Raw genomic sequence first — 26,723 nt, 5'->3', positions numbered from 1 at the left:
CGACCAAGTCACCTACCATGCCGAAGAATCGTAAAACAGCGCTGCAGGGAACGGTCAGCTCCTAAATCGCGCGTATGCAACTCGTTCGGTTGTACGCGTTTGCGCGCTCGTCTCGGGGTCCCGTAGCGATTTAACGAGGCGACAATTATCGCGATTATACGAATGGCAGCGAGCATACTGGGACGAAAACGTGGCGCAGCATGAGGGTTGGGGGGCTGAAAGGGGGTCGGGTAGGAAGCGACGAGGAGTGGTTTAATGGCGCGTATCAAGCATCCGGTCGACGTGTTCAGCGGTGCTTGCAGCGTGGAACCACGACTGAGTTTCAGACGAGGGGAGAACGGGGCGGGGGTGCGCGGGGGCGGATGAAGAAAGAAGATATTTCCTAAAGACGTAAATACAAACGAAGCTAAAAGCTCACCTCTCGCCGGGTGGGCCGAGACCTCCCATGGTGCTAGGTGGTGGCGGTGGCGCCCTTATGGGGGTTGGCGGTGGCGTCGAGACGCCACCCAAGGACGGCTGACTCTGCTGAGGCCGCGGACTGACCGACGCGGAAGTCGTGCTGGGACTCCTCGATCCGCCAGCTCCATCTGGGCCGGCGTCCTCCGCGTCAGGGGCGCTGCTGCTTGTTGTTCCTTTTTAAGCAGAAAATACCAATTCTGAACGATGCTAGTTTCGCTTCTTAAACGCTGGAAGAAACTCGTCGAAACGACGGATCTCGAATTTTTTATCTATGCAATTACTAAAATTATCTCTCTCCGAAAGAAGAACGCGAAATTTATTACATCGATATTAATAGTAATGCGTTTGAAGTTGCCGTGTTCTTATTCACGATCGTACCTTCAGGGTCGTGTCCTGTGGGACTTGGACCTGCCGACGAAGACGTTGGCGGTGCCAGACCTGTCGTTTCCAATGTACCACCTCCCCCGTTACCTTCCCTTTTTCTCTGTTCCTCCTTCAAACGTTCGCTTTTCCTCCACTTTGCTCTACGATTTTGAAACCACACCTGGAATAATTTCCAATATTTTTTGATTAAACGATGATTAAACAAACGAACGAAGGTGTTTTAACGGATACTATCGCAGATTCTCCGTCGAGAATCCAGGAATTTTTCGTAATGACTTTAACCCACAAATATTCGACATCGAGATCGAACGATCGATTCAAAAGAAAAAAAAGAAGAAGAAGACACTTTGGCTAATTTACTGCTCGGCAATTGATTACGACGAAGGTGTAAATAGAGTAAAAGGTGTACGATACAGTGTAAAAGAAAAATAAAGAAAGAAAGATAAAAAGCAAACGAGAGTACGATGAGGAACGGCGCTGAAGGCGGCACTTAAGCTGCTTTATAGGGCTACACCTGGTGTGCGGATATGGAAGGATAATTGCATGTAGGGGGATGGCATTCGCGGCTGGACCAGAGGGGGTGTTGGGCCTCTTGCCCGCGTGCATGTTCAACGAGCCGACAGCAACCACAGCGGCCGAGTGTTTTTTAAAAAGCTCGAGTTCCGCTAACGAGCCTAACTTGACATAATACCAACTGAAATAGACTTTATTATACCCGGCGGTGCTCCGCCGCCTCGTGCTCTCGTTCGCTCCGTGTGTCGTTGCTTTCCGATTGCACCCTAACACCAACTTCTTCCGGAACGAGTTCCTACTTTGAACTTTCTGAAGCTGTTACGGTTGCGACAACGCGCAAGTTTAAGGTATCTAGCACACTGTAAATAGGCTTTACACATTGCGAAACAGACATTACAGTTACGATGATCTAAACGTCGCTTTTGGAAAATGTTTAGGATCGGAGAACGATCGTATATTAATCCATATCTTTCGATTAGTCGGTTCGCCTTCTTAGACATTCCAGGATCGATGAAATATCATCGCAAATTACTGAAAAAAATCCACCCGTTATTTCGCACGAAAATCTTCCACGAGAGTTAAGCGGATCGAAGAAAGTTTCGAAGAATCACGGCGCAAAAGTAACGAGAACTCATTAGCGGATTGGAATCGATAATAAAATAAAGTTCCGGGAAGTCAATTATATTGGCGCAAACGTAATTCTTCCTGCGACTTGCTTCTAAAAGACAAAACGCGTTATTAGAGATCGGTCGAGTACCGGGGAATGATTATCTTTTGTCCTGGAGCGAAAGTTTCACGGCGAGAGGAAGCTTGGAAAATGGTTTAATAAAATAAATACGATGAGCCAGCTTCGCGTTGCCTTCGAATTCGTACACGGGAAACGAGGACGGTGGATACCGGCTGACGGGGAAAGATATAATAATATCCTCAGGGTTGCGGGGGCGAGTAATAGCTGGGAACAAAGCCGCGGTTCCGTCGGGACTGCCAATCTCTCCTTCTTTGTCTTTCTATCGGATCGTTCCCGTTTTCTTTCCCTCTTCTCTCGCTTCGCGCATGTCCTCTTTTTTTCAATACGGATTTAATCCGAAAGACGTCGGTAATGGCGTCGACTCGTTTCCCTCCATGAAATAAACGCATTTAATCTTTCAACGCTTCTTACAGAAAAGTGTGATAGATCGATGGATCGACGAAACGTGCTTTAACGGTGGTTGATCGTTTCCATGATATCTTGCAAAGCTAAAGTAAACTGGTTACTGTTCTTCGTAATGTGTATAAAAAGGTTACGTTACGTTTAAATCGTCATTTAATTTGGAAAAATTGAATGAAATAATCGTCTGTTTCGCAAATCAATTACACAGGTTCTTGGTGAATGTATGCGAAACTCACGTGCCAAAGCCTCTTACTTCTCTATTATGTTTTCATTAAAAAAACGAAAGGTACATTTTTGCTTGCAAATTTATAAGCGCATTAGCACGGTATGTAATCCAATGGTAAAAGGCATCGCTGTTCTTCACCCCCGTGTATTTCATACGTTCCTTCTCCCGTTATCCCTTTGTTCTTCTTTATTTTTTAATCGCATCCCCTCCCCCTTTTTTATTGCTTTTAATCCAAACACGTCAGCAGTAGCATTGTTCCGCTCTGACCAAAGTCAAATGCGCTTAATCTTTTTGCCACTTGCTTTGCAAATCTGCTTTTAATTATTCTTTACATTTGGCCCCTTCCTTTTTCTCAAACAGGATAACGGTGTTTTAAAACTGTTGAAATGCGTAATCTTGTAGCGTTATCACTTTTATGAAATAATAATGATAAATAAATCTTTCCGGATATTTTTTGACCTTCTATCGGAATTTTCTATATCTGAATTTTTCTACGGTATCGTTCCACTATTATCCAAAGAAGAGTTCAATTTAACCGGACGACTCGATTATCCAACTTCCATTGCATACAGATCGAATTATATAGCTATAAGACGATCATCGTTCTTCCCATTTTCCATTTTTTTGAGTGTAAAATTCATCGTGGACGAGCGACGTACACAGTCGCGCGTAGTTAGGTGTGTCGGCTCGCGTCTCGTAGCGCCGTAATTCGCGTTGCACGCTTTGAAATTCAACCGGGCCAAAGAGCACGCGACTATGTAACGTTGACAGTGGTGGCCTCTCGTTCGTAGCGCATGCTCGGTTTTCTTTCCCTGGAGCGGCGGTGTGCGTGTAGCATAATTGTTGCGCACGATACACGGGGCGACGAACAAACGTCAGAGGTTGGTAACTACCTCGGACGATCCACTGACGGTGGTTCAGCCACCCCCGCGCTCGTTCTACCCCGCACGGGGTTCTAATTGGAGTAGGAGAAGAGGACCGGCGTTGCATAAACGCGCCTATTTGTCCATTATTTCAGATTCCCTTTGTCTTCCCTAATGAAACAATGAGTCTGCGCCGTAATTGCGTCATAGCCGTCCTGTCCCTACCTTCCTGCCATTGTGTACACCACTGCCTACCATGGCCTTCTCGTCTTATAATCCGAACAATGCAGCGGGATAATACCGTGCCCCTCTGCTGGACACACCACGCTGAAGGATTCTTTTACTAGACTCTCTGTTATCTCTCTCTCTCTCTCTCTCTCCATTCTTTTTCTTTTCCTAGCTTTCTTATTAGTCACTCATTCTTCCTGAACGACGTAGGATCGTTGTAGATTTGCATTTGTGGTTATCGTTGATATCTGGAGTTGGAAGCGATTCGATATGTCGGGTCCAGGGGTATCATTATCGGGGAACCTTCATATTCCAACAAATCGTCTTAATTACGAAGAAAAATGTTTGTCGTTCAACCGCGTTTAACGCTAGTTGAAAATATGGACCATTCTGGTTGTATCATTTCGATATAGATTCGTTCGTAAACCTTGTTAATTACTATTCAGAGCGCAATATCGGGGCGGGACATGAAAATGCGCAGTCTCTTGGGATTATTTCTTCTTCGTACGGTATCAATCCGGTGAATTGCGATTCTGCTGCTCTTATTTATTAATTCTTCGTCAGATTACATTCGACGTTAAAATCCCATCATCTTTGCTTCTCGTTACTTCGTTTAATCTTTATCGTTCGATGTTTTGCTCCCCGCAAATCCTGTTTATATTAAAAACCGCTATTCCAAGAGCATAATTGCATCGATTAATCATGTATCTCGTACAAAGCCTTATCGGTCTAGTAAAAATTAAATCGAATGCATTTCCGAATGCAATCGAATAGGAGATGGAAGATTTCAATATCAAATTGGGTAGTATACTGAACGATATTGGTTGCGCGATTTGTTATATGAATCGAGACGTTATCAACTTTTGAGTGGCTATGAAGGAAAAGATTCTTGACAGAATTATGAGCATGTTAATACGTAAAAAGGGGGGCGAATTAAAAATCTGACATCACCGATCGGATATCCTGCAGATGTTCCAACAGGATTTCAGCAGGGAATCGCTATTACTGGCGGGATTCTGTGTAGCGCGAATTACGCCGGTGCGAGTAAATATGGGCAGGAGGACGTAGCCAAGAGTACAAAGTAATCCCGGAGATTACCGGCTTACTCTGTCAGAAGATTACGTCAGGTCGAGGGTGTCAGCACCTCCCATGGGAGATGGGTGTACCCTAAAACTACCCTACATCTTGCGCCCTTTCTCTTACGCTGTGTGATCCACCGTCGCGCATCGAAACAATCGATCACATTGTGTCTCGCTTGACCGTCTGCTTTAGAATCTCCGACAGGGAATGCGTGAAATATATCGTGGTTTACCGTGAACAGATTTGTGGTAGATTACTGGCTTCTCGCGTCTTTCTATACTTTTGCAAGATACAATCGTTGTTCGTGATTCCAAATTTGACGTAGCATCGTTTCATATTATTTGCCGGTGTAAATTGCTTGGGTATTTACTTTATCGAATTGCGCTTTATGCACTTTCTCTTTTCTCAGAAATCGGCAAATATATTCAAAATTATTATAGGAACATTAAATTTGTCGTATGAAGCGGATGAAATTGAACGCATTTATTAAAGTGCATTCGCATTAGCATATGATTGTATATTTTGATAAATTAAAGGTCAATCGATTACAAATCCGCCCATCAAGCGACATTTTCGCCTTATTTTATTTCGCTCGTCGCTGTTCCATTTACCCATTTGACACCGTTTGAAATTGATTTCTTGGACTAAAAGCGAAAAAAACGTGCCACTCAAAATCATTAGAGACTCGCGTGCCCGAAATATATATCAAATGCTTTTAACAAAACGAGATACGAACATTTCAATTTATTCGGTATACGGGCTTAGTTTCCAAAATTTTCCAATTTGAATATTAAATTTTTCAGATTCTCCTTTTCATCGTGTTTCTTCTATTTTTCTAACCGAAAATTATTCGTTCGCTGCACTACTTACACACCGTATCTGTTTCTTCTTTAACGCATCCACTAAACTTGTCCAAATCTGTTTGTCACAAGAGTCACAACTTTCGCTTCGTATTCGTTCGTTTCATCGTACTAACCTGAACCCTGGCCTCGGTGAGGTTAATCTTCATCGCCAGATCCTCTCTCGTGAAGACATCCGGATAATGTGTCTGCGCAAACGCTGACTCCAGTTCCTCTAGTTGTTGAAGAGTGAACGTGGTTCTGTTCCTCCTTTGCTTTCGTCTCACGAAAGAATCCTCGCCGACTCCGTGCAAGGCTGGATGATACGCGGAGTAACTAGTGTCTGTAATATACGATCAAAATATCGCGATTAGACCTTCTTCTCCTTAACCTTCTTTTTATTTATATATGTAGGGGAGTTCTACTAGCGTTACGTAAAACAGTCGTAAAACATTTTAACAAACCCTCCATAAAAAAGCCCTCACCCTCTATCCAACGTTCCATCCGATCTGGCGTATACCGCAGGTTTGACAAAAATTCAAAAGCACCCTATCGCCTGGTGCATGATTTAACGCGCGATGGCTCGTTCGCGGGCCAATTACGAGGAACACACAGTTCGTTCGTTGCAAATCGGAAAAACGGGGGCTGGCCAAAGCACGCGCAGACAAAAGGACGAAGGGGGATGAAGAGAAACGATGGCGTTCAACGCTGCGCGTACGACCTGACAAATGGAACAGAGAAACGGGCACAGCGAAGCTACAGGGAGAAAGAGAGATGGTCCAATGGGGGTAAACGTTACGAAAGCCAGAGAACCGCTTATCAATGATGCAGGGCAATCAGCGCAATTAATTACCGCGGCGCTAAGCCGGAGCTTAGCGAAAAACACAAATTAATTTCCTAAGCTCATAAAAATTCATGCGGCTCGCTCGGCTGCCGAACACGACCAACCTACCCTCGCGAGTATCGACTGTTGTTCGCCCTAACGATGCACGCATGTGCATCCACCTGCAAGATCGCGTTCAATTTTCGATTTTCACCGTGATTATGGTTTTGCTTTTACGGTTCAGATATGGTGGGTCGTTTTATCGGGTCCATCAGGCATCCTTTGGAATGGCTTGGGATGGTTTTGAAGCATAGCAGTATGCTGGTTTGTTATCTGCTGTTTTCTTCTGTTCTTTCTTCCGTTTCGAGGACACGTTAATACGTCATTTTCTACTTATCGTCGGAATCGTATCTCATGCCGAGTGATAAATTTTGTAATCCTCGTGATGATACGTTCTAAACACATACTACCAGAGTACAAAGCATAGTGTACCGGATAAATAAAATAAAATAAAGAGAAAAATAGACAGCAAGATTTGTAGTAAAGTTTCCTAACAACGATCTGACATATGCTTTCACCGCTACGACGATTCGATAATTCCGCGCTTCGAGCAAGCTTTAACACATAGGTATGCGTACACTTCGTTCTAAAATTTCACATAGATTTCACGCTAATTGACGCCGAACATTCCTAATTGGATTTCCTCGAGGCGTTCGGTGACGTTCGTTTCCGTGAGCGTTTTTCGCATGGTTAAATTTAAAACCGGGTCCGGCTCATAGGGAACGCGAGAATTCAGGAATTCGATTGCGTCGGCACGTCTGTTCTGTTTGCAACAAGTCATCCATACCGGAAACCAACTTTCATAACTACCATGGAACAATTATACCGTTGAGCAAACTCGTACCGTGTCATTGGCAATAGTCTGCCGCCCCTGCAAAATTAATGTGTTCGTTCACGAGGATTTTCGCGTGCAGTATGTATGACTTTGCAATTGAATTTCCCGCGATCGATGTCCTGTCCTCGCGTTTAATAACAGCCTTCTCGTCGCGGGAAATTGTCCAACCCCCAACCCCTTCCTGCTTCCATCGAATACGTTCCCTCTAATCGTCGCGACTCGTTTATTAAACGATAGCGTCAATTTCGTCGTGTATTATTTACGCGCAAACATCTTGGTTTAAACGCGGTTAATAATCGACAACAATAACGGGACAACACTCAACGAACGATATCACGAAATAACGAAACGATATAACGAAATTCAAAGATCGAAGAAGAGACGTTTCGTACGCAAGCGTCGGTGTTGAGACGATTCGAGAGAAATCGCGAATAGAAGAGAGGTAAGAAAGCAAGAATCGAAGCTCGTCGGTTGGCTAAATAAATTTATCGGTGGCCGAAACTGAAATCCACTCAAGATCTTAGATTAGACTCGTGAGCGGGGACGAAGTCTGGATCCAGACAACTCGCACAACTCATCGAGACTCCTGGCTTGATCCAATTTATTAACGTACCCGACAACCGTGCGCGCAAGGAAGGTCCCGCTGACTTTTGTACACGTTTCCTTTTCCAGCGACACACGTCGCCACGAGAAGGGTCATAGTTTTGTCTGGCCGCCGAGGGAAAAACAATAGAGGGATTAATTTCTTCTTGCCAGGAAGCAGACGCGGAAAGCTCGCACGTGTCCCGCCGACGCGCTACGTGCGCCTTTAAAACACTTTGTCCTCTTCGCTCAGGACCGTCCTTGATTTGCTTCCGCTCGAAATGCGTGTCTGGATTAACCCTTTCAGTACCGATGGGACAGGTACCGAACTCTAAATGTCGGGAATCATGTTTTTGTCGTTTTACTGGTTCTGTGTTTCTGGCGTGTGATTCGTTCGAAGAGTCGTTCTTGTAATCATGAGAATGGGATTAAATTGAAATTGCCGTTATATAAAGATTTCGTTTGGATTCTCCGTTTTTCGTCATACTCTATTCTAATCGAAAAATAAAATAAAACGCGACGAAGAAAAGCGAAGAAAAATGATAAAAACGATTATCACGTTTACCTCTGTCTGAAATTCGTTGCAGAACGAGCGGAGTGGATGGGTTGGAAGGTTTGGTGGAAAAACTAGATACAGAACGAAATCTAATGACACCCCGACCGTTACTAATGACGGTAACGAGCTAGTTAGATGTTAGAGCGAATGTCGGTGGGTTCGGACCCTGCGCCGAGTGAACCCACTTACCGACTTATCACGTAGTTACCTAATCTGTTTATCCCAACGGGGGGTGATGAGGGGGGGCAGCGACCAGGGGAGTTGGAAGGGTGCACGAACGTCCCTGAGGACACTCTACCCCTGCGCCCCTTCTACCATCCAGCAGGCATCGTTTAGGTATAGACACACACGTGCTGTCGAAATTACGTGTTTTAGGTTGTACAAGATGCGCAGACGATAGTGATTTTCAGCAGCAGCGTGGTGGATTAGTGGACATTCTCAAATGGAAAAGCTGAAAGGGATGCTCGGAATGTTTGTCAATTCGATCGTTCAGCTAGCAAGCGGAGTGTGAGATGTTTCGGGCCTCTGGTCCCAGAGTCCTTCGTATTTGTTATCAACGAAGACGAGATTTTTGTTCTAAATTCGATTATAAATCGAGTCGTATTTTTAGAGTAAAAACTATAACTACGCGAGTAACTAATTACTTAAACAAACCACGTAACGCAAATTTTCCAATAAGAAAATTCTAAGAAACGATTATAACATTTCGGCTTGGATTAAATTCCTACCTGAAAATAAAATTTCTACGATTTTCGCAATCATCAACAGGCAAAAGAATAAAGTTTCGGCAACGCTTTAAGAAATTCTTCGTGTTTTTCGTCGCGTTCTAATCAACGGTAAACGCGCGTACGAATTTCACTTAATTTTAAGTGGAGTTACGGGGAGCGCCTGCGATAAAGGGAATGATAAATGCGCATTAAAAACATAATTTCACTTTGCGCCAGGGAAATCAATATTTTATTTAAACTATATTTCGGGCCTAGATGGAAGGGCACTTATACACGTCCCTGAGGATATCGTATCTCTCTCCCCTCTTCACCTACGGTCCCCATTCGATTATCTACCACATGTATCTCATTGAGGTTTATAATATGCAATAAAGTGAGCATACACATCGTGGCTCGATGAACCATGTTCAGACAGATGAAAAAAAAAAAAAAAAAAGAGGAAGAATAAAGAATCGACTTTTCTCGTTGCACTTTTGATTGTTTAACGAATTAAATTTGTTAAATTAGGAGAAAATATCAAATAAAATGAACATGGTAGAAATTTTATTTTCGTTCAGAGTATCGCTGAAAGTATGAAATTCATCGCGCTATGGAACGATAATTTTCATAAATAACACGATCGAATCCGCAGAATTGTAAAAATAGGAATACAAAATTTAGCTGGCACAAAGGAAAATGCGATCAAATTTGATAGTGCGAGATTCAATTTTAAAACGTCATATAAAATTCATCGCGTAAAATCGCTGAGAATGGCGCTTCCCGTCAAAATTCGATCGCGTTTTTCCAACGCGCGAAGCGCCAAAGAAACCCAATGTTTCGACCCCGTGACATTCCACCAAAATGATATATATCTACAAACGGGAGTTAACGTACGCGACAGAAACGAGATTCGACTTGGAAAGCGATCGGTGAATAGGCAAACTGGCGTCGAAGTTCCAAAGAGCGACTCGGCACTGCCGTCGGGACGCGGTTTAGCCGGAAGTTGCTCCGAAGTGCAAATTAAGTTTAGCGGCCGTCCAGTTTGTAGCGTCCACTTTGCGTAACTCGGTCTAGTCGGTAATGTAACTTCATCGATGTGTTCCGCCAGAGCAAGTGCCGGTACAATCAATCTCCCTTTTCTCTCTTCCTCTCCCTTTTCCTTTCCAACGTCCATCCACCTTGCTGCACGATTTTCTTTAATTACATCGCGATCATCGCCTTTTCCTTAATTCTTTTAACGTCGCTATCGGGAATATTTTTATACGTTTGACAGACGCTAGATCGGAATGTTCATGGAATACCGTTTCTTCGAACGGACCTTCAAAATTAGGCCCAGAACTAAAAAATGCTTAGAACAGAGTTATCAGGATTTCTTCGTTCGCATCCCATAATAAATAATCATTAGGGATTTACATTAAATTTCTTACTAATGCTTAAACCTTTGATGGACGGTTCCATCGTCGTTTATAATTCTTGTTATGTCGAGGGTGATTTGAGAAATTGAATCGACGTTTCTCCATGACATAGCTCGCTTTAAAATCCACCCTCGCAACGGCTAGAGTGAAATCGAGGAAGAATAGCAAGGGGGAAAATAGATGAAGAAATGTAAGATTATGGGCGGAATCAAATTTTTCTTACGGGGGTAAATCGGAACAAAACAGTACTCTGGGGGATCGAGTCGCCGGAAGGCACGAGGTATATCGATAGTATTTGCCAACTTAATTATTATGTTTCGCGATATTTTAGGGAATGCAATTTATTATTTTTATACCCTGTATTAGACTATAATTCTCTTTATTTTAGTATATAATCGTCTCCTTCCATTGGAATCGAATGTCCTCGCTTTTAGAAAAATGCAAAATCAACTGATATTGTAAAAAATTTTCTTTCGTTTACTGCCCTGTCGATGTTGGACAAAACGCGTAGTTTGAAAAAGAAATTTTTCCGTCGTGACCAAACGTTTAAAGTCATCGAAAGAAAAAAACTTCTTTAAATTCGAACTGCTATCCGAAAATCCGTGGACAAAACGCAAGAGACAAATGGAATATCTACTTACAAGGGTGAGTGGCAGCGAATGGATACTCGAGGGTGGGTGGTAACCGTGGCGTTGGAAGACCCGGGGGGCAGTGGTAGCAGAACATGCCGCCTGGCCTGGCCACCGTCCCACCCCCCGGCCCTCCACCTCCCCCTGCCCCTGGCACCTGCGGTTGACTCGACTGCTGTTGCTGCTGCTGCTGCTGCTGTTGTTGTTGTTGCTGCTGCTGTTGCTGATGATGCGTGTGGTGGTGGTTATTGTTCGGCTGGTGAGTGTGAACTGATCCAATCTGCAATTAGAGAGAAAGAGGGGTTACTTACGTAAGTCGTGCATCATTTTTCCAGGAAAGTGAATTAGAGGTTGTTAGACAATACAGTCACTGGTATTTCTGGAAGATTTATCGGGGAGGAGGGGGGGGAGGAATTATGTAATTGCTGGTTGCTGGTAACAATTGTTTGGTAGGAGGCTTAGTTGGAAGACAGGCTAATCTATGAAAGAACATAAATTCTATGATAGAAGAGTGTCGAAGTGCTGATAAACGTTTAGTTCGTGTTTTGACAGAGTTTTGAGTACAACGTTAAAACGGAGTATTTTCGTTTGCAGGTTAATTACTATTTTTCAAATTTTTAATCCTTTTTCGTACAATCGCGTAGTCGATTGTTGCTGCGGTATATCGTAAAAGCAGTTTATCCCAAAGAGTAAACACAATTTAAACTCGGTTTTAGCAAGAAAGGTATACGCGATGCTCGTCGAGATAATTTTTCATTAATTAGTTTGAAATAATTCGCTTATAATTTATCAAAGTACGAGCTACGCTTAATTTATATAAGATATTTCTGCGCAAACAATTACAATGGCAAACTAAGTTGAGCTTGCTCGTTAAAATGTTAATACGATTGTAGATTTTAACTATTCAATTACATGTACCCTTATTATATGCTAAGATAATTACCGTTCATAACGTTGAAGAGAAAACGTATAACCGGACTCTATCCACTTACACGCACGAAATAATTAACCATTAAATTGAATCTAATTACGTAAGTGCACGTAGAATGATAATGACGATATTGCCAAAGCAGTTGTTCGGAGATAACGACCATATCGTCAAAGTTCTCCTTAGGTTAAGGTCGAGTAACGAAATGGCCACCAACGCAAAAATCGGTATCGATACCAATGAAGTACCAGCTTTAATTGATCAAGTACCGGCAATTGTGGGCTATCTACGATCCAAGCTTGTCTACCCTCGCGATTCCTCGCGATTGGTAAATCTTTTAACCAAGCTGCGACCACGATCTTTTCGTAAGATCGTGACTACGAAGTCTCTCGCGAGACCGATCGTACGTTTCAACCGGAAGCTCCTCGACGTTTCTCGCTTGGTTACATACATGCTATCACGTGCAACGTCCTCGTAACGAACACCTCGATAACCTGGCTACTTGCGATTTCCCCGAGCGATACTGGGATTTTCGAAAGCGGGCTGAAACGCGATTAAGAGAGAGAAGCCGACAAGGGGTTGGCGTCGGGCACGGGGGCCAAGAGGGCCATAGTGGAATCTAGAGGGGAGAAGGTTGGAGGCATATAGGCGGCCGATTACGCCGATCCCCATTAGAGGGATTGTAAACTCCCGTAAATAAATAATGCACGTATAGGCGAGGAGCGTGGAGGGCTCTTTGCCTAAGCAGCCATCGGTCGGTGGAACTTAATAAACGGCGGGGTTATCAATTTATAATGGGTCGGCGTGTCGCGCATGCGCATGCCTACAGGGCCGTAGCTCTGCTTACATAACGGCGTGCACGCGAACAGCAAGCTTTAAACTCCGTGTATTCCCTAACTCTATGCTCTTCCGCCACCTTCTCCTCTATATACACGCGATTCTACGTTGCTTGCTTCCAACCACCGGCCGCCACCAACCCACCGCCTCGCGAACCTTCCCTCTCGATCGTTCCCGCCGTTCCTCTCTCTCTTTCTCTCTCCCTTTTACTAGTTTCTCTCTACCTTTGTTGCTCCTTCGCCCTTTGCGGCTCCGCTACAAGGGACAAATTGAATTTTAGATCATGCCGTGCTCTTCTGGGGTCCAGGAGAAAACCGAGGCGGAGAGACAGAGAGAAGGAGCGAGAGAACGGCAACGAATAGCGGTGGTGGGGCAGCCGGGTGGTTGGATCTGGGAGCAGACGTCGAGATGATACTAATTGAAATTTGAAATTGATATTAGCGAATTATTACCCCTCTCTGTCGCGCGCGCTCGCTTCAGCTTGGCCCAACGCAATTACGGCCGCGTGTCGGGTATCAAAAGTAATTGCTGCCAAACTTAACGAAATTTAGCCAATTTTCGTTTCGGCTGCCCGACCTTCCACGACGACGAATTACTGGCTCGGGTTTCGCTTTACGTATGCACGCAGCCTCCTTTCCGAGGGATCGCAAATGGAATTTCGGGGGTGATTTCGATGCTGCCCGTAAAACCATTTCGGTGCAGCGTCTTCGCTTTTCCCGGAAGTCGATGAAAAGTTCAAACCTCGTACGGCAACGCTTAGCCTGTATCGGGCCTTTGGAATTTTTACCTACGTATATCGGTCGCTTTAACGTATAACGTTCAGTTTAAAATCGTTTATCAAAATGTCACCAATTTTCACTAATTCGAAGTTTCACTTTATTTTTCAAATTTATTTCATTAAAGAACGCAACAAGTTTCAAAGACTTTCCGGTATCTGGTGTTCGTTATTTCGGATAAAGAACAAACTATATTCACCCCCGGAAGAACGAACCCGCTAGTCCACTTTCTTTCTATATAACCCCAAGCAAACCAAAAATCAACCGAGACACCCTTCTTCGCCGTCGTCCGTCCGCGCGCTCCGACATCAAACGTCGCGAGCCAGTGACACTTAAATGGATCAGCCGATTAGTCGCAGGTAGAAAGAATCGAATCAACCCCTCCGAATACTCGGTAACAACCCTTGGTAGCCTAGGTTGGTCGAGTTAGACGCGTAATGACGGAACATACGCATCGACAGAAGGGACGAAATGTAGCGAGGCTAATCCGCGATGGGTGCCCCAGGGTGTCCCTCGAGCTCTTGCTGCTGCAGCAGGTCCTTAGCCCTTTCGATGTACGTACACGCCAGACGTGCACCCTCGAAAATAAACCTGCGTGCGGTCCAGGGGTGTATTTGCGGTGTTCAACCAGCGGGGGCGAAACATTATGCCAGTGTTTTATTGTGCGATCATCCGACTGCACCCTATTCTAAGAGCATAAGGGATTGCGGCTTCGAGTGGAGTGTGTTTACACATTGGCACACGCGTCGGATTTGTTACACGCTCGTTACGTTACGAGTTTTCGTAGCCAGTTAGCGGGGTTCGATGGTACGTAGCTGGCAATTCGATTCGCGTCGACGTGGTTTCTATGATTCGCTTGTAATCGGGTTCGACGGGTGAGAAAATTTGTACAACGCGGGGGATACGTTACAGGAAATCGCGTTACACCATGCTGCTTTCAAGTATTTGACCAAATTTTCTATTTTTTTTTTTCTCTTTCCTCTTTCTCTCTTTTTACAAGCGCTTATATATCTTTGCGAAGAAATTGAAACGACGTTAACCCAGATACGATCCAACTTCTTCTGCCAGTGTTTTCCGAAATAATGTTGTTTTTTCACGATGCGAAATGTTCGTTCGTTTATCTCGATCTTCAAGAGAGTAGTTATTTCTTTTGGGTGGTTGCAAACATACGCCTCTTCCTATTTTTCTGTGCTTAACATAGGCATGGAAATTGGTTCGTGAGAGCGTAGCAACCGATCTATCGATATCGATGCTGATGTCGACGCATCGGAGAGTGCCGGATAGTCCATTACGAAGTTTACGAAAATTACAGCGATGTTAGTCCCGTAACGGTGTGTGAGTAATGTACACATCCAATGGTTCGGTAACCCGGATTATGGACATCCAGTAATGCTGGTATTCAATTATTTGGGTACACGTAGGAATATCTTGTTACCGACAGTTCTAATTGCGCGGGGCCAGTGTTATCGAGTTACTGCAGTTTAACATCCTTGCAAGTATAGCGCATCATTTATGAGTATTGGAACACACAGCTCGTAATTCGATTTCAATACTGCAGATAATTAGATTTTTGGGCAAACAGAGAGATAGACTAGCCAGTAACGATCGCGAGTCTCGTTTTTTCTTCCCTTTCGTATCACCAATAAGATTCTACGATTCGATAATTTTTTGAAAGATAACAGATTACAAAGTTTGGAAAAAGTAAAGGCAGCTGTGTTGCTACGAGGCGTAAATCCGCGAGTAAATAAACGAATTTCTCGTAATCCAGAAATCGTTCGCAGCGATTCGAGCCGAAGCGAAGATTCGCGTAAAAGCCCGATACGTTGCACGGTTGTCAAATATCCCGACTGTTTAGATTCCGCGTGTGTAACACTGCGCTCATTAGAGAGCGGCGCTAATTGCATAATTGGTGCCGGCAATTACGAGCAAAGCGGTGCCGCGTCGGCTGACGTCAACATCCAATAATTCGGCACGCGACGACAATCGCGCGCTGCACCGCCACGCCATTGCGCAAATAGCACGAATCGCAATTAAAAGCGATAATACTGTAATTAGCTTGCTGTCACGCCTCGCCCCGTCGCTACCCTGTCGCTATTCTCCCGCTATTCTCTCGCTAATTTCTCGCTTCCGCGCGATAGCATCCTCCCCGAGTCGACTACGGCACTAGGGGGTTGAATCCGGTAAACGTGCGACGGATTCCACGTCTTTCTTGTCTCTCGCCGAGACTCGATACTGGCGTTTATTCGACGATTGGTAGATCCTCTGATTAATTCCTTTTGCTAATTCAGCGAGGTGATACGAGGTTAGGTAAGTTTGTTCGGATCGTCGATAGTAATATAGGGGTGAGTTTGCGCGAAAAGTAAGTTTTACGAATGAAGCGAATTAATCGACTCTTTCTTTCTAATTGTTAATTCTATAGCAAAGTTGCGACTTAGATTTCGATCAGGTTTAAATCTTTGCCCCGTTTATATATGCCAACTACGTTTCCGCCAACCGTTTCAGCGAATGTTAAACACAGAAAGCCATAAATTAATATATGCCCATGACCGAGGGGACTGAAATTGTCTAATTGATATAATTGAATTTAACGGAATTGATATTAGTGCCAATGTTGATATTAACGGTAAATAATATTAATTGAAATCCGCGTTAATATTTATATCGTTATTAGTATTGAAATTTACTATTCCACAATTCTGCCCAATTTCCAGTAATTTTTGTGCCATTCCTCCACGTGGAATCACCTATTCGTAGAACGTTTTTCGATGTCCGTTTCGAGTATCGAACTCGACTCTGTGTCAAGCTATACATCTACCTATAAAGAGAAACTGTCACGAACGGCTAAAAATCAAGCCCGAGTCTTCTATCGAGTCTAACTGCGTAAAATTCGTGGAGCGAGCAATTGGAACGACATCGTCGTGTCGTCGTACATTGGAAAACTTGACGGAGACGCGATTAACGAAGATTTCATTAGGGACAATATTGCGCTCGCATCGGCGCTCGTTGACCGACGGGGTCCTGGTTTCTTTATTGGCCGGCTGGAATAAATTGGAGAGAATTAATTAAGCGGCACAAATTGGATGCACCGTGTTAGCCCTTATTCCTGGATGACACAATTTAATAAGCATCTACTACTACACGACGAAGGCCCTTAGGTTCTAAAGCGAGAGGAATGCGAAGGGCAAAGGAAACAAACTTTTGCGTGCTTTCGTTAATTGCGTTTGCTGCGTTGCAAAGTGACCGCTCTTTTTATTTCTTTCGACGCCGCATTAACGTCTTCTTCGCCTTTTTCGAGCAGGATGTCGTTTCGTCCGCGCTATTTCGTCCAATAAATTTAATAAACTCTCCGACTTCTGTTTATCGGAGCGTCAGCTTTTGCTGTATAACTTTCAGAAGTTATAATTTGCGTTTGTAAAATATTGCGAGATAATTATCATATCTGTTCCGCGACTTTCGAAGTTATTCTTTTACTCGACGATTGAAGCAATAAGCTAATCATAAACGGCGATAGAAAATTACCCGTATCGCAATTCGCTCTCAAAATCTGTCCAATATTGGAGCAAAGCCGGTTGGAGGATCGGACCAGAGGCATGCCGGAGAGGCAGTGTTTCGATTGGCACGGGTCAAAAGGGAAGAGCGTGCCCCAGAACGTAATATCGTGTCGCGCACAATACAATTGTAGATCGGCTTCTTCAATAATATTACGGCATAGACGGTTAACGGGTTAAGAGCGCGCATTGTCGTCTCGTTGAAAAGAAATCGAGGACGAAACGAACTGTGGGTAAATATGCGCGGCGTAAGGCCATTTTGCCCCGACGATCGCGACGGCCAATTAGACGCCACGACATATACAGGGTGTTAATAAACGTGCAGCGAGACAGCGAGACTCTTTCATACGGCGTAGAGGATTGTGCGTGCGTTTCGACGATGACAAATGCCTTGACACATCTGCCAACTAGTTTGTCTCAAATTTGATCGCAGGCCACATCTGTGCTCTTATTCGTCCGGTAATGTCGACGTATCCGTGGTCGCTAGTTTTCTGGAAATCCTACAGTAGAAAGTGAATCAGAGAAAGTAAAAAGGACATAAAAATTCATGTAAAAAATCCTCTAGACGAATTCGAATGTTATATCGCTTTCTGTACTTGTCTGGGTTTTTTCGAACAACGTATATCTCTATCGCTTCCCCACCGAAACCCTCGTACGTAAGCGTACTTTAGATCATGGTACCTTTGATGCAGTCAATGAAATCAAGCTTTCAGAGAACGAATAAAGATGCCTCTAAATAGGGTGTCTCTCCTCTTGATTTATTTCCATCTATCATATGATATGATATCATATGACTGGTAATCCGTAAAGTTTACCCTGAAAATCGTATTTCTTTTATCGTCAAACTTATCACCGACTAACTGGTAATGTCGAGATTCTTCAAATTTATCAACGATATTGGGTTTGCGGAGCACGAAGGCCCTTGTATCTTCGCAGAGTCAAACGATACAATTAAACGATTAAACGTCTCTCGTCGGAGATTCACATTCGGAAACACTTTTTCGATCGCTTTCTTCGTTAACACCCTGTAGAGAATCGCACGGCCCTGTCTATAGACCGCATCGAGTACGGTGTAATGTACTTTGGTTAAGCGCATCGGAGCATGCTCGTCGCCGAGTTAACGCATTTAATGGAGGTTAATTTTGCATATGGTATTGCTCCCCCGTGCCCTAACCTCTTTACTCGCGCACGCTCAACCATCCCCCGGATCGTAAGCTCACGACCAAACTACCCGAAATTACTGCCGGAGAACGGGCATCATTATTAAACCGGTCGCTCGATCTTTCCGGCTGATCGAATTATGCGGTTAAGTATTCAGTTACTTTAGTTCATCGTATCAGTTTTTTACCTCGGATGTTGCTTTAACAAAAACTTCTTCTTCAGCCCCTTTTCCTCCCTTTTTGGTGGAACAGCTTTAACAGCTTTAAATCAAGATCGTCGGTCTTTTATCGTTTTCCTCTCGATTCTACGATAGTTTCAGGTTTTCGCAATCCTGGCTAATTGAATCGAATTTAGTAGTCGGATTTAACAAATATTCGTTTGATCAACCACGCTTCTAGCGTTTGCATTTAGTAATCGGCGATTCTTTCTCAAGATTTTAGAGGATTTTTCTAATTCCGTATAATGTGTATCAGCGCGAGTGCTGAGAACGCATCGTTGAGCGAGGATCAACGATGGAAGCATCGCTTCGCGCGATGATCGACGCGATAATCGAGGCGTCAACCCTCCCGGAGCGGTGCGCGACAGCCAGGATAAATCAAATATAAATGGATAAGCGGGAAATAAACCGAAAACCACCGGGTGGCCTGCTCGAACCGAAAGGGAAAAGCGGAACGGCCGGCTATGATCGAGCCTCGACCATCCTCACCCTTTTTCGTGCGGGGTGACTGCCACCACGGTTACGACGAAAAAAGTAAAAAGGGGCGAACGCGAAAAAATGCAGGAACGACAGGAAGTGCGAAATGGAAAAAAATAAGCAGCGACGAAGGAGCGAGAAAGAGGGATAAGTCGAGTGGAGTAAGGGCGACGAAGGGTCAGGGCGAGGGGACAAAGGGGTGAGAACGAGAACAGAGGGTACGGAGGAAGCAGTATGGATGTTCGCTGGAGTGTACACATCGGGAAGGGCGTGTGCAATGCGGTGGAATCGAGTAGAGGCAAGAGTCAAATGGAGTTGGCTGCCGGTGTGAACAGACAAGAGGAAGACGAGCGGTGTTGAATCAAGTGTTTATTACTCTCTGGTTTGATTCTCCCTCGGATTCCAGGGCTCGATTCTTTTTCATTTTCCACTCGATACCGCTAAAGATTTCCGTACGGAATAATAGAATCGAAGCGTCAAACAATGTAGGTAAGTGGAAAGATGCTGACGACTTTTTTGGTCGGAAATAAGCATCGTCGTCGTTAAAAGATCGACGGAAACGATACAATTTTCTCGTCGTACATCGTCAAAGCAAAGGAATTTGATTCGAGAGAGTACGCGGTCCGTAATGGCGTGATTTCTGGTTCCTGGATGCTTTTTCACGATCTATTTATCATTCCGGGACCATTCATCGTCCCCCTCTCGATTAATAGCCCGTATACAGCATCTTTCCAGCAGGAAGAAACGTCCCACGCGATTTCGTTCCGGACGATGGGTCGTGGAGAGATTCCGCTTCCGGATACCGTTCCATTCGGCATGCATTTATAGCCCTTAAACGACTGCCTCCCCTTGTAACGCATCGCTATTGTCGCGGCCAGTGATCTCGAGGGAACGAGCAAACATCTTGATTGTTTCGTAATAAATGTCCAAGCGTTAGACGATTGGCCTCTCGGCGACCAAATTCGATCGAACGTCGCTTTGGCATTGCTCGTATTGTACAAACGCAAAGTCCAGTGAGATCGATGACAAGGTAAATTAGAATATACGACGAACGAAGAACGATGTTTAACGGATGTCTCGTTGGTAACTCGAGGAAAAATGTAGCCGCTATCGCTCTGTTCGCTCGCTTTGTGACAGCGATTCCATCCGCAACGTAACGTTCCAACGATGACAAACACACGCGCTACGACAGCAACACGGAGGATAGAGAGGAACGGACCCAACAAGAAGCGTCCGTGATGGCTCTTCATCGATGTAGCGATATACATTAAACGGGGAACCTGAACGAGAACGAGAGGCCGGGACGAAGAAGCATTGGCCGTGATTGAATTAATCTGTCAATTTGTCAATTACACGGATGAGTTTGTTTGGTGGCTGCGGTACGCGTACGTCTCTCCGTGCGTCTCCGCCGCGTTCATCGATCGCAAGTGGATCGTCGAATGTTTCTATACGTGTGTGCCTGCGTGAAAATCCTCGTAAACGGTGTTGGTGTGCTTGCGTGTGTCTCTGTGTACACCTTGTACCTATGCTCCGTTCACGCTTGTGTTTAAGTCTGTGCATGTGCGTGCGCGTGTGCGTGTGCGTGTGTGCGGTGTGCGTATGCCAGCGCACGTTTGTGCGCGGAATCGGGCATACGTAACCGCGTGGCTCGGGGCACAGATTCAACGAGCTCAATTGGCGCACCGAACGAGCAGGAGGATCGTATTGATTCTCCGGTTACATAGTCGCGGAGTAGAGACAGCTACGAGCCGGCTACTGCCTCGAGCAACCGGTCGTCTTTGTTTTAAGGCCGAGAGGAGTTACACGCTCTTGGGATCTTGAGGGATGATCGGCGAATCGCGAACGGTATAGGAGAATCGGCGATTTTGGTTTTTGGTGATTCGCCTCGATAGGATTCTGGAAGATACGTTGATCGAAAAACGTCGGAGAAATCAGCTTGCTAAAGTCAAAGTCTGTTCGTAACTTTTGAAGAGAAGCGACCCTCGAGCCCCCGGCGAAATTACCGCTGACCGTCTCGTCTCTTTACGTTTACGAAAAATCTTCTTTCGTGAAAGATCTTCGGCGAATCGTCTGCTCGTCGAAAACGTTCTGCCAATCGACAAACAATAGTTAGCTCGGCCGCAAATCGTACGTCTCAGCCGATTACGGCAAAGAGAATACGAAATTACGCTATCGTATTTACCCAGCAGTGCTCCATTGTGCTCGTAGCTGTATCTAATTTGAACTTCGTTCCAAGACGAGAGAGAACTTGGGCTTCTCGCGTTTGCGAGTAGATAGGCTCTTCCCGGCGATATAATATCGCGGCGGGGGCGGAAAGGGCGGAAGGCAGCGGGGGAACAGAGGGGTTTGTTGGAAGTGGCAGGATGGAGTGGTGGCGGTGGCGAGGCCGGAGGGTGCGAGGGAACAGAGATAGGGGATGCGCAGTCGAGGGTTTCGCTTCCCGGTTTCGCCCCGAGGGCACCATTTCCAACGAAACCAAGCACGAGCAGGGACGGGATCTGGATCCTACTATATTCCAATTGCTTCCCTCCGTTTGATATGCGCCAATTTCGTCCAATATGTCGCGCCCCCTAGACCAACGCTTGCCAATCTTTTCGAGTAACGGTAACCAATAAGCTCGGTATCCTTATCGGTTCAGTGGACCACTGGAGATTCTTTTATCGTAGGTTACCTAATTTTTCATTAGGTTATTGAACATGGAGCGACCGATTTTTCAAGCGTACAAAATCGCTCGGGATCTAGCGACTGAAAATCAATTTAGATGGTAGAACATAGGTTTGGAACAATTCTGCCAGCGATACGCTCGAAAGAACGAAATGTCAAAGAATCGAACATTTACTCTTTCGTAAAATACTTTCGTTAGAATTTTCGATTATAATCTAACGAGCGAAAAAACGCGTAATTGATCGTTTCTCGCTGAATTTTCACGGAGAATTCTCATTCTCCTCTTGTCGTGCTTTAAATCTCATCTTTTCTCTATCGTCCCTCTGTTTCGGTGTCTCGATCGAATCCGATAAATCATTTCGTCGGGAAATCCCGGCTCCGAATTCGCTGGTCACGTGCTGACGAGTGACCAGCGGTTCGCTTGGTTGTCGTGTTTCCACGTTAGAGCATCATTTATATAGTTTATCGGCCTGGTACGCTTTTACACCCTGTTCGTCGGATACCTCGGTGAATAATGCATAAGAAACTTCCCCGTGATCGTGGATGACCGATACTTTTCCGAATCTCAACGAGGTCAACAATTTCGCAAAGAAATTTCATAAAGATATAGAACAAGATATAGAATAGATGCACTTCGATTTATTATCCGAAAGGAGAAATAAATTCTTGACGAACGAATCTTTTAAAGCGTCTTGGTGTCGATCGGTTCTTTGGAAGGAAAAGATGCTTCTGAATTTTCTACAGTTTTTTTCTTTCGTGTCCTCCGTCGGCCAGTGGAATCGGCAGAGATTGGCGGTGACCTATTTCGAAGAGACCGTGCAAGCTCGATGAAGCTGAGTGAACTCACTCAACGGAAGCTACGTGGTGGGGATAGCTTGTAAACGTAACATAATGAGTTACAGAGGGGAATAAGCCAAATTTCCACCACCACGTTTGCCCACCCTCGCTATACCCGTTGAACCTTGACTGGGCATGGTTCATCAACACGACTTCTAAAAATGTTATATTCTATCCAATTTTTTTCTATGATTCCAATTTCTGTTCTTTACTTTGCTCGTTCTTACGCTCCAATTTGCAGTGAAATTTTCAGGGTTTCTGATTTTGATAGATCGATAAAGCGAAAACAACGTGCTTCCATTATCAACGATCGATAAGGGAAAAACTTTTTTCACGAATCAAGAACCTTCGATCTTAAAATTCCTCGGCTCTCGAGCCTTCGTTTATGACTCTGTCACACCCGCGTTACGAAGCCTAATAGTTACGTAAGACCGAACTCTTCTTGCATTCATCGGTTATTCGTCAACGTAGCCAACAATCGCGCAATCACCCTACTTCCGTTGCACATTACTACCACCTTCGCTCATCCTTAAACGAACCCCATCTCGGACCCATTAACACGTTCTATGATTCCATAAAATCTTGGGAAACAACGATTTTCAGCGAGTAGGCGCCGAAGAAAAGATATAAAGCGCGCGCAGGCCCGAAATGGCCCTGTTGGAGTTTTCTCGGTGCACGGAGGGTGAAAGGTGGAGGATAGTCGTAAAGAAAGTGCTCGAGTAAGAGGTGGAAGCAGTCAGTCAGGTAGAGAAGAAGCCGGCAAACGTGCCGGGAATGCATGTACGCTCCCTTACTGTTACTATCCTCCGCTTCCTCTCTGGCCCACCTCCGTCGGGTCCCTTGCATCCCCCTTACACCCCGCTTGCACACTCGCTCTGCTGTATTATTGCCCGGCCGTAAATTTCGCCCGGAAAGCGATTTAGCGAGGAAGCGGCAGGGATAAATCTTGAAAAAGTCGAAAAGCGTAAAACAGCAGCCTCCAGGCGAAAAGTGGGGGCTGGAGGACGCGCGGGAGCGGAGACCCTCCAGGGGTACCGATATAAGGAGGAACGGTCTCGATCCACCTTTTTCACTGCGCCTCTTCCCTTGGTTTCCACGGAGGATCCCCTTTTTCCCCTCGAATTCCCTACACACACCCCGGTGCACCTTTTCGAGCCAGGGGCGTGTCTGCGCCCTCCTACACACCCCCCCTCCTCCACGTGTGTGCATTTCACCGTGTAAACGCGACGCGCTTGCCTCCCTTAACCGACTCTCTCTTTTCCTCTCCTTCTTCCTCTCGCGCTCTCTCTTTCTCTCTCTCTCTCTCTCTCTCTGATCTCCTTCCGTTACGCTGTTTCGACAAGAAGAAGAGCTTTCATCGTTCGGATGCGCCGATGTTAGATTTGAACGCGTTCGCAGGAGTAAGTCGAAGGACTTGGTTTTTGGATATGTTCGTGTGGCTAATAGGTGGATGCTATTCTTGGTTTGTGACAAACGTGTGGAAGATTCATCGAAGTCAAATATTACAGCAGGGTCTTTCCTTCCATCTTCGTAAATACATAAATTCTTAGCTCTTTCCATTATGTTCCATCAAATATATATTCGACGAGGAGAGATATAGAAGACTTATAAATATCATTTAAAATGAATGGACAAACGGTGTAATGCTTTTGTTAATAATAGACATAGCGAAAAGCGTACAATGCAATCGTTGCGTTGATCTGTACGCTATGGAGTAACGTACTACCGCGAATTAATAGAGATCAATAATCAATACGTTGAACGATGCATATACGTATGTAAACTGGTAGATTAGAATACGATTACACGTAGTACGATTAATCCTCTTTACCGGAGAGCGTTTATTTTTCAAAGTTGATAACATTTATTTTATGAGATGAGCGCGTACGCGAGAATCGGGGCCCTTCAACGCGCACCACGCAATGCCTAAAATATAAATACAGAGCAAGTAGCCCAAAATCGAGTTAATAGCGAAACTCTTGCGAATTGGGTCGATCCAACGATACGCGATAGCGATTAAAGGTTAAATCAGCGATCGCGTGGAAAAATCATGACACAGGGCCACCTTGAAAACGCGCGAACAAAAATCGCGGAGTTTTAATCCCTTTGCGACGCGGGGTTCAGAAAGGGAGCGAGTTCTTTTTTTCTCGCGCTCGCGGGTTAATACGATTTGCAAATCCACAGTTTCGGCCACCGTGTGACGGCCACGAGCTGCTGAATAAGTGATACGACCCGATTCGAGGATTGCTGCATTATCCGTCCTCGAATTCGTTGCCGATGCCGGCAATTATTCATGACCGCGTGGCGCCACTGCGATTAAGAGTCAATTTCGTTCGAGACCGACGCTAGTCGAAAGTCTTCCAGCGGACGCTTCTCCTCGAACCGAACGATCCCGGGGCCACGAACTCCACGAGAATTATGCGTGATACATTGATCGATATAGCGTACGTATATAAATTTTATATTCGACGACTTCCTCGTTTGACGATCGATTGTAAAGTATCGAGTCAGCGTATACGTCGTTTCTTCGAAGTCTCACGAACCGATACAGCGCTATAGTTATTCAATTTTGTCCTGTCGTCGATCAATTATCAACGCTACTGAAAAAGAAGAGAATGATCGTAAGAAAAGCATCGCGAATAATCAGATTATATCGATCAAGAATTTTCTGTCCCTCTTTGCGAGTGATACGATGTTTCGTGTCTGAGATTCGATTTTTTCGATGCTCTATATATCAACGCTATCAATTTCTTTTGAAGTCAAGAGACGCAGAGCATTGAATAAATACTTAAACGTTGCCAATAAAGTTTTCTAATCGTTGCCACTTACATCCATCAGCAATCCTCGACTGCTATATTTTTATCCAATTTTCTTTCATTCATCGAGAACATTGCGCAAGTACCCGTAATACAATGTTACGCCCGTATTGAATTAAATATCGCGAACGGAGACACCAATGAACCAATGCGAAATTAAATTAAATTTAAGTTACTTAAGCGCAATTTAGAGCGAGCTATCTGCTTTGCTTCAAGCGCATTAAACGCACCAGCCTCTCTAAGCACCGTCGTTCAATTGTCCACCATGTTGTATCGGTCTATTTCTTTTCTTTCTCCTTTCGCTCCTCTTTCTCTCGTGTTTCTCTTGTTTTTCCTTTTTCCCCTCCCCACCCCTCGTCCCTCCTGTAAAACATCCATTTTTTTCGACGAATGCTCGGGATTTTTCGAAACGACTGCGTCGGAAAGTGCTCGCACAAACAAATCGATCAATTTGTAATTAAATCAGGGAGCTCGTTGCGCTCTCCGCGAGTGCTTCTGTCAACAGCAGCGCCGTCGATTTATTTAAATTCGATTTAAATCCCGACGAGCTGTGTACTTTTCGCCCGAAAATAATTAAACATCGATTCCTCTGGCGGTTTATTTTTTTTTTTTTTCTTTTTCATCTTTTCTTTGATTTATTCCATTAAATTAAGTCATTCGCGCTGGATAAAATGGAAATCGAAATTCGATGAACGTCAGTTGAAAAAAAAAGTGGCTCGTTCGATAGTTTGTATTCGAACGTTGGGTGATACGTTACGTACGTACGTGGTTGTAGGTGCCAGCTTATTAAATTTTGGAAAAGTAGATTGCGCGTCTTAAGATTAGCCAGTCGTTCTATTAAATTCGTAGCTCGTCGTTTTCATAGATTCGGTTAAACGTAAAATCGATGAAACGACCGCAAAATCGAGGTAAACGTCCTTCGAAGCGCGATAAAATCTTCTTTCGCTCTAATTTCCGATACATACGTCTTTCGACGAGTGGCAACACGACAGTGCTACTCAACGCTATTAATTAACTCGAGTTCGTATTAATCGTCCGGATACGAAGTTAATCGTTCGTTGCGTTCGAATCGACTGTGATCGCGTTAGTTTCAAGCGTTGCTTACATAATTTG

At 44.7% G+C, this 26,723-nt stretch overlaps 1 protein-coding gene across 1 annotated transcript in view; it reads right to left on the bottom strand.

Moving 5' to 3' along the window:
• The window catches only part of LOC126922839 (paired mesoderm homeobox protein 2B-like), a 39,248-nt gene that overhangs the window by 6,241 nt on the left and 6,284 nt on the right, over window positions 1-26,723 (bottom strand). Inside the window, exons 2-5 of the mRNA XM_050735783.1 lie at window positions 11,362-11,629; window positions 5,880-6,085; window positions 838-1,003; window positions 419-632 (exon numbers count right to left, since the gene is read on the bottom strand). Coding sequence (XP_050591740.1) covers window positions 419-632; window positions 838-1,003; window positions 5,880-6,085; window positions 11,362-11,446 — 671 coding nt within the window. The 5' untranslated portion in view covers window positions 11,447-11,629. The remainder of the gene's footprint in view (window positions 1-418; window positions 633-837; window positions 1,004-5,879; window positions 6,086-11,361; window positions 11,630-26,723) is intronic.

The sequence above is a fragment of the Bombus affinis genome, chromosome 12, assembly GCF_024516045.1.
Source record: "Bombus affinis isolate iyBomAffi1 chromosome 12, iyBomAffi1.2, whole genome shotgun sequence".
In the NCBI taxonomy this organism is placed as follows: Eukaryota; Metazoa; Arthropoda; class Insecta; order Hymenoptera; family Apidae; genus Bombus; species Bombus affinis.
Note: the sequence above shows the minus strand (reverse complement) of the source record. Positions and strands in the feature narration are given on the sequence as shown.